The sequence below is a fragment of the Cebus imitator genome, unplaced genomic scaffold (assembly GCF_001604975.1).
Source record: "Cebus imitator isolate Cc_AM_T3 unplaced genomic scaffold, Cebus_imitator-1.0 Scaffold126, whole genome shotgun sequence".
In the NCBI taxonomy this organism is placed as follows: Eukaryota; Metazoa; Chordata; class Mammalia; order Primates; family Cebidae; genus Cebus; species Cebus imitator.
In genome coordinates this window covers 754,678-763,621 of record NW_016107441.1, presented here as the reverse complement: position 1 = coordinate 763,621, position 8,944 = coordinate 754,678, and the positions used below count along the sequence as shown (strand labels likewise).

The 8,944-nt window shown below is 39.4% G+C and overlaps 1 protein-coding gene across 3 annotated transcripts in view; it reads right to left on the bottom strand.

Moving 5' to 3' along the window:
* G3BP1 (G3BP stress granule assembly factor 1) overlaps positions 1–8,944 on the bottom strand; it is a 37,164-nt gene that overhangs the window by 21,932 nt on the left and 6,288 nt on the right. For 2 of the 3 annotated variants that reach the window (XM_017540516.2, XM_017540517.2), the window contains exon 2: positions 2,356–2,468. In XM_017540516.2, coding sequence (XP_017396005.1) covers positions 2,356–2,450 — 95 coding nt within the window. In that variant the 5' untranslated portion in view covers positions 2,451–2,468. Of the gene's footprint in view, positions 1–2,355; positions 2,500–8,944 lie in introns of all 3 variants that reach the window. The other variant, XM_017540515.2, reaches the window with a different exon arrangement.

Below are 8,944 nucleotides of genomic sequence, written 5' to 3'. Positions count from 1 at the left end.
AAAAAAAAAAAAAAAAAAAAATCAATGAATAATGATAGTGACAAGAAATACTATTGCATTTGGTTAATTCCTTTCGACCCCATAGAATAAAACTGGCATATGACAAAAAGAAAAAAAGACAGGTGAGGCATGGTGGCTCATGCCAGTAATCCCAGCACTTTGGGAGGTTGAGCTGGGTGGATCACTTGAGGTCAGGAGTGCAAGAACAGCTGGGCCAATGTAGCAGAACCCTGTGTCTAACCAAAATACAAAAAAAAAAAAAAAAATTAGCCAGACATGGTGGCGCGCACCTGTAGTCCCAGCTACTGAGGAGGCTGAGGCAGGAGAATCACTGTAATGCAGGAGGCAGAGGCTGCAGTGAGCTGAGACCTCGCTGCTGCACTCCAGCCTGGGGGACAGAGTGAGACTCCATCTAAAAAAAAAGAAAAGTGTGTGTGTGTGTATGTGTGTGTGTCTGTCTGTCTGTTATGTATAAAAAACCTGGCTGGGCATGGTGATGCATGCCTGTAGTCCTAGCTATGTAGGAAGCTGAGGCAGGAGGATCGCTGGAGCCCAGGAAGTCAAGGCTGCAGTAAGCTATGATCACACCACTGCAGCCCAGCCTGGGCAACAGAACAAGACTGTCTCCAAAAAAAATAGAAAGAAAGGGTACAAACAGCTTAGAGACTTGTTCAACCACTTAATGGTCATGTACATAGGTACCAGCAAATTTTTAACCCCTCTGAGTGTATCTGCTAAATGAAGTTAACTCTCTTACAATCAATGCCTTACATTTTAGTAGAGGATTTTGTAACAATCAAGAGGAAATGCGAAAAAGCATCTGGAAATCTTAAATGATCGAATCATTTAGCATTTTGGGATGCTGAGGCAGGCAGATTGCTTAAGCCCAGGAGTTTGAAATCAGCCTAGGCAACATGGTAAAACCGTCTCTACGAAAAATTAGCTGTGTGAGGTGGACTGTGCCTCAGTCCCAGCTACTCAGGAGGCCGAGGTGGGAGGAAAGCCTAAGCCCAAGAGTTCAAGGCTGCAATGAGCTATGACCTTGCCATTGCATTCCAACCTAGACAGTTGAGACCCTATCTCCCTATCTCTCTCTCTCTCTCTCTCACACACACACACACACACACACACACCACACACTCTCTCTCTCTCTCACAAGATATATTCCATTTACAGAGCAATGCCAAAACCAGTATTGAAAACATTTATAAATTATATTTTATATCTCATAATCATGTATCTAATATGCAAGTTGGTCAAGGTATAAGGGAAAAAATAGTTCTGGTCCAGCAAATATACGTTTTGAAACTTCTATAAAATTATTCTAACAAGTCCACACAAATAGACAGTTTTGTATAATGCAACGCTGTAAGGGGAAATAATAGAAGCAATCTCTAGATTCATCATTAGATTAGTACACTACATCTCTATAAAAAAACTTTGTGGCCACTAAAATTAATGGGATACAAGTATTATCCTGAAAGATAACTCCAGATTATCAAGTTAAAAAGCTAAAAGACAGTGTATCAAAACATGTTTCTACACATACAGAAAAAGTGTTTCTGTGATACTTTACTAGATACTTCCATAATTTATCTGTTTTAAGTTCCGATAAGCATGTATCATTTCTACTAAAAACAAATTATAGAAGTATCTAGTAAAACCACAGAAACAATTTTTCTGTATATACAGGAACATGTTTTAATACAATTTCGAAAGCACATCAACACAAAAGTACATTATTACAGGAACAGTCATGAATTGTCTTTAATACATTATTTTTTACATCCACCTCAGCTCCAGTAATCTTTAATACCTTTTTAATAAATAACGCATGACTATACCTTTACATTTTGATGGTTATTTTCCAATGATGTACAAGTTTAGGTAACTTAGTCTAACTTTTTTAAATTATTTTTTGGGGCTAGGCACAGTGACCTACGCCTGTAATCCCAGAACTTTGGGAAGTTGAGACAGGTTGATCATCCGAGGTTGTGATTTCGAGACCAACCTGGCCAATATGGTGAAATCCCATCTCTACTTAAAAAAAAAAAAAAAAAAAAAAATTAGCTGGGCGTGGTGGTGGGCACCTGCAGTCCCAGCTACTCAGGAGGCTGAGGCAGGAGAATCACTTGAACTGGGGGGTGGAGGTTGCAGTCAACTGAGATCGCACCACTGCACTCTAGTCTGAGCAACAGAGTGAGACTCTGTCTCAAAAAAAAAATTGGGGGATACTTATATGCAAGTAAGTATTATGCAACAATCCTACAAGGCACAAGATGATGAGTGGGAGACTCTCTTAAGTACTACATACTTAAACACAGCATTAAATGATGCAGGAGAAAAATGTCTTACCTATGCAGCATATCTGGGGCCTGATTCAGCAGCGTGTAATACTGTCTCACAAATTCCCGCCCGACCAGCAGGGGACTAGGCTTCTCCATCACCATTGCTTTGGTCAATTCAACCTGGGGGAATAAAAGTCAAATATGTCCAAACCTGAAGGATCAAACACAGGGGAAAAGATCGAATCATTTAGCTGAAACCAACTGAGAGAAAAGAACACTTCAGCAAGTCGTTTAAAAAACGAATAACTATCATAAAAACAAACAGAACCCATAAGGACCAATTGAGATTTTATACAGATTTATTGCAATTTTATAAATACAAAAGGGGGAATCATTATAAAGAATTCATCGTTATCCCCAATATTAAAGATATAAGAACCTCAAAGGTATGGATTTCCAACATACATCCCATCATAATTTTTTTTTTTTTGAGATAGAGTCTCACTTTGTTGCCCAGGCTGGAGTACAGTAGTGTGATCTCAGCTCATCACAACCTCCAACTCCCAGGTTCAAGCGATTCTCCTGCTCCCGCCTCAGCCTCCTGCGTAGCTGGGCCTACAGGCATGCTCTACCACACCCAGCTGATTTTTGTATTTTTAGTAGAGACAGGGTTTCACTATGTTGGCCAGGCCGGTCTCAAGCTCCTGACCTTGTGATCCACCCGCCTTGGCCTCCCAAAGTGTTGGGATTACAGGCATGAGCCACTACACCCAGCAATTTTCTTATTAAACCCAATTAAGAGTGTTCCAGTTCTAAAGTTACAAGCACATTCTTAGTTGAGACAATATTAGATTCAAAGGCAATAATCTTAAACAACATAGCTTTGACATCCAGGGACAAACTATCACTTTTTCTAGCCCATCTAAATCAGATAAACTTTTAGCATAATATCTTTTTAAAAAAGAAACTACAAAACTAAAATTACTAAATATGCTTAATAGTTCATTCTACAATGGAATAAAAAAATTTCAAAATAAAATGGAGAAGTTAACAAACAAGATGTTTATACTCAAAATAATTCCCACTATATAAAAATCATGAAAATTTAAAGTCAACATCTTTGAGTGCCAAGAAAGGCACCCATCCCATAAGAAGTCCGATTATTGTCAGCTATTACCAAAAAATGCTTTTTGATTAAAAAACCTGAAATGAGACCAACTTTTCATTCAAGGAGGAAGAGAGAAAATTATCGCAAACTTAAACATACAGGCAAACAGAGAATATGTACAGATTTAATTACCATAGAAAGGAAAATGAAATTTTAGCTGTTTTTTTTAAACAGGATAGACAAAATAGATTGATTTTGGTTGATAAATTTCTAAACAAGCAATTTGTGAAGATATATTTACTTTCATCTAGTTCATCTTTGCATTATTCTTTTTTTCCACCCCCAACCTAACTGTGCATTATTCTGGAATATCTACCCCATTTAGTACTTTATTTCACCGACATCTGCTATTTTCCCCAAAACGGGAGCCACTAAGATCAATATGAAACAGCTTACCAGTCATACTAGGAGTATGTTGCCTTCAGGCATGTGGATATCAATAACAAGAATATGGATCCTAAGTCTTACACTAACGTACTTTAAAAGCTGGCCGGAGCCGGGTGTGGTGGTTCATGCCTGTAATCCCAGCACTCTGGAAGGCCGAAGCAGGTGGATCACAAGGGTCAGGAGTTCAAAACCAGCCTGGCCAATATGGTGAAACCTCATCTCTACTAAAAATACAAAAAAATTAGCCAGGTGTGGTGGCACATGCCTGTAATCCCAGCTACTCAGGAGGCTGAGGCAGGAGAATTGCTTGAACCCAAGAGGTAGAGGTTGCAGTCAGCCAAGGTTGCGCCACTGCACTCCAGCTTGGGCGACAGAGCAAGACTCTGTCTCAAAAAGAAAAAAAGAATTTGTCTCCCAGAATGGGAACCAAAACAAACAAACAAAAAAAGTTGGCTGGGCACAGTGGCTCACGCCTGTAATCTCAGCACATTGGGAGGCTGAGGCAGGCAGATTATTTCGTCATTAGTTTAACATTTTAACAGTTTACATCATTTTGCAAACTTGGGTCTTAATTAGCATTTAATTTTCCAAACAGATGCTACTTTCAGTTGAGACTGTCAACTTCAGAAACATGCAACAGCTGTTAGCTAAACCAAATTTTCAATACTCTAGGACCGAAGTTAAGTTTCAACATTAGATTTGCCTCAAATACCCTTACAGTCTCCCATTTACACTATGAACAGTTCCATTTAAGTGGCAGTTGGCTCCTAAAGTCACCCCTTTTATATAAATAAATATATCTATTAATAATATCCACCAACGAGCTCAAGGGAAACAGTAGCAGTATTTTTTTAATATCACATAACTAAATATGAATTTCATTTTAGTAAAAAAATTAGGCAGGGCACTCCCAACACTTTGGAAGGCTAGGGCTGGTAGATCAGGAGGTCAGGAGTTCAAGACCAGCCTGGCCAACATGGTGAAAACTCATCTCTACTAAAAATACAAAAATTAGCTGGGAGTGGCAGAGCGAGTCTGTAATCCCAGCTACTTAGGAGGCTGAGGCAGGAGAATCTCTTGAACCTCGGAGGCGGAGATGAGCAGAGATCACACCACTGCACTCCAGCCTGGGCGACAAAACAAGACTCCATTTCAAAATAAAACAAAACTATGTTGCTTCACTGCTTAAAAAAATACTCAAGTCTTAAACTAAAATAGTCAAAGGCTTCACTAATTCTACATTAGTCATGGTCAGATAAAACATACTAAATAAAGAATAAAAACTTTTTCCCAAATATTAAGTTTCTTAAAAGCAGAGACCATTTCTTACCTAACTTTTTAGCTCCAAAACTTGATGTCTGACACATAACAGACACATTTTTTTTTGAGACAAAGTCTCAGTCTTGTCGCCCAGGCTGGAATGGCAATGGCGCGATCTAGGCTCACCGCAACCTCCTCCTCCCGGGTTCAAGCGATTCTCCTGCCTCAGCCTCCTGAGTAGCTGGGGATTACAGACATGCCCAGCTAATTTTTGTATTTTTAGTCAAGACAGGGTTTTTCCATGTTGGCCAGGCTGGTCTCGAACTTCCGACCTCAGCCTGGCCTCCCGAAGTGCTGGGATTACAGGTATGAGCCACCGGGCCCGGCTAAAAAACACAATTCTTTTTTATTCAACTTTCTCACACAAAAACAATAAGTTGGAATTTTATAATAGCAGAGTTGATTTCTGACCAACTATCAAAACTGACTTATCTGGCTTTCCACCATTTAGATTAAGATAGCAGAGACGACACTGTTTCTATAATTATTAAAAATGTTGGTTGAGACCAGTCTGGGCAACAACAAAGCAAGACCCTATCTCCAAAACAAAGGGAGAAGAAAAGAAAGAAAAGAAAGAAAAGGAAGGAAGGAAGGAAGGAAGGGGGGGGAGGAAGGGGGGGAGGAGGAGGAGGAGGGAAGGGAGGGAAGGAAGGGAAGGAAGGGAGGCAAGGGAGGGAAGGAAGGGAAGGAATGAATTAACTAAATGTGGTAGCACATTCCTTTAAGTCTCAGGTACTCAGGTGGCTGAGGCAGAAGGAATGCTAGAGCCCAGAAGTTTGAGGCTGCAGTGAGCTATGATCATGTCACTGCACTTCAGCCTGGGTGCCAGAGAAAGACCCCATCATCTCAAAAAAAAATCAAGTATAAAAAATAAATATAAATAAAAGAATGTTTAAGTAAGTTCTTAGCTGACTGAAGACCACACACCAAAAGTTTTGTGAATAATTTTGTTATTCCCAGTTAAAAAAAAAAAATCTGGGCTGGGCTTAGTGGTTCACACCTGTAATCCTAGCACTTTGGGAGACCAACACGAACAGATCACTTGGGGCCAGGGGTTCAAGAAGAGCCTGGCGAACATGGTGAAACTCTGTCTCTACTAAAAATACAAAAAATTAGCCAGGCATGGTGGCAAACACCTGTAATCCCAACTACTAAGGAGGCTGAAGCACAAGAATCACTTGAACCTGGGAGGCAGAGACTGCAGTGAGCCAAGATTGCACCACTGCACTCCACCTGGGCCACAGAGCAAGACTCTGCCTTTAAAAAAAAAAGAAAAAAAAAAGACCTATTTGATCATTCACAGAAAAAAAAAAAAATGTAGTAAGTTTTGGCAATCTGAATCTATACAGAGCAGCAATAAATCCTAGTTAGGAAAAAATTGTATATCAACTCTCTGAAATCTTTTCTGGCCCAAACATAAAACACAAGCTATGAGAAATGTGAACATAATACTTCTCAAGAATTCTCAGTCTTGTTCATCAACTCTCAATTCTATCAACTTTAAAAACAATTAAAGTAAGCAAATTTAAACAGATGAGTCACAGAAAAGACAGTGCTTTGTGAAATCTATGAATTACCTCTGGGGGGGTGGGAATGATTTTTTTTTTTTTTTTAAATCTATGCATGTTTGGCTGGGCATGATGGCTCACACCTGTAATCCCAGCACTTTAGGAAGCCGAGGCAGGCAGATCACCTGAGGTCATGAGTTTGAGACCAATCTGGCCAACATGGTGAAACCTGTCTCCACTAAAAATAAAAAAAAATTAGCTGGGCTTGGTGGCACGCAGCTATAATCCCAACTAGGAGGCTGACGCTTGAACCCAGAAGGCAGAGGCTGCAGTGAGCCAAGATTGTGCTGCTGCACTCCAGCATGGGTGACAGAAGGAAAAAAATTTAAGTATTATCAATGAAAACACATGCTAGTATCAGAAGGGAAAAAAAAAGAAAATGTATCCTAAAAATTTCCAAGGTTCTCCCTCATTTATAAACACTCTTAGCACACTAAGTCCTTTTCTAAAGAGGTTTTGAAAATTTCTACAACTATGGACTTTGGCTGTTCCTAATATAACAACATTCATCTAAGGATGCTGGAATATAAGTAATATTCTTAAGGATGATATACACTGATATCATTAAGATCTAGAAAGACATTATTAAACATGACCTTGAATTTACCAGTTTTAAATGAACCATCCAAAATTAAGACAAAGTTTAATTAAGAGTTTTCAAAGGCTACCTTTAAGATGAGTAAAACATGACAAATGAACTTTGAAAATGGAGAACAATTTTGCAGTTATCTGATAAAATCAAAAACACTCTGATGAAAATCAAGCAGTTCTCTTCTAGGTATATACACAAAAGAAACCCAATTAAACAAAACAAAAACAAGTAACTGCCAACTTATTTCTAAATTACATCGGTAACAATCTACACGTCCATCAAATAAGGAATGGTTATTAAGTTGTGGTTTATTCACATTAGGGAAACCTCTGTATTTAAGACAACCATATGAGAGCACTTTTAAGATTGAAAATAACTATTAATTGTGTCAGGTTAACTGAAGTGAATCTGGACTGTCCCTGGCAAACCAAGACGTACGTCACCCTATTTATGGCTGCCAGAAAGTGAGCACAGATCTCAAAAACATTAAAAAGAAAAATCAGTTGCCAAGTATGTACTCTATGATAGCCTTACATATATCTAAGTGTTTTTTAGTACAAATACCAGACATTGTACATAGCTACACAGGCCGGACATAAAGAGACAAATGGATCCATGAAACAGAATGGGGTACAGTAATACATCCAGAGACACAATATATTTCCAGCCAAAGTGCAAAGACAATTCAGTGGAAAAAGTATACTCCTTTCAACAATTGGTACTGAAACATTTAGATATCATATGCAAAAAACAAAAACCAGAACCTCAATTCATGCCTCACACCACATACAAAATTTAACTCAAAATGATTCAGTGTAATCAAAGCGTAAAATTTCCAGGGAAAATCTGCACAACACTAAGGAAAGATTTTAGACACACCAAAAGCAAATGAAGAAAGCAAACTGATCACGTAGACTGAATCAAAATTAAAACCATCTGCTCTGCAAGACACCATCAAAAGAATGAAAAGGCAAGCCAAAGACTAGGAGTAAATATTTGCAAAGTATGTATCTGATTTTTTTTTTTTTTTTTTTTAGATAGTGTCTTGCTCTTTCACCCAGCCTGGAGTGCAGTGGCAACCTGCACCTCCCAGGTTCAAGCAATTCTCATCCCTCAGCCTCTTAAGAGGCTGATATTACAGGCACGCACCACCATGACCAGCTAAAGGTGGATTTTTTAATAGAGATGGGTTTCACCATGTTGCCTAGGCTCGTCTCGAACTCTTGGCCTCAAGTGATCCTCCTGCCTCAGCCTCCCAAAGTGCTAGGATTACAGATGTGAGCCACCACGCCCAGCCAATATCTGATTTTTAAAAACTTCTATCCAGAATATAGAAAGTACTCTCAAAATTAAGTAACCACCCGGGTGCGGTGGCCCACACCTGTAACCCCAGCACTTTGGAGGCCAAAGCAGGCAGATCACCTGAGGTCAGTAATTCCAGACCTAGCCAACATGGTGAAACCCCATCTCTACTAAAAATACACAAATTAGCCAGGCGTAATCCCAGCTACTCGGGAGGGTGAGACAGGAAAATGGCTTGAACTCAGGAGGCAGAGGTTGCAGTTAGCTGAGATTGTGCCATTGCACTCCAGCCTGGGACACAAGAGCATTAACTCTGTCT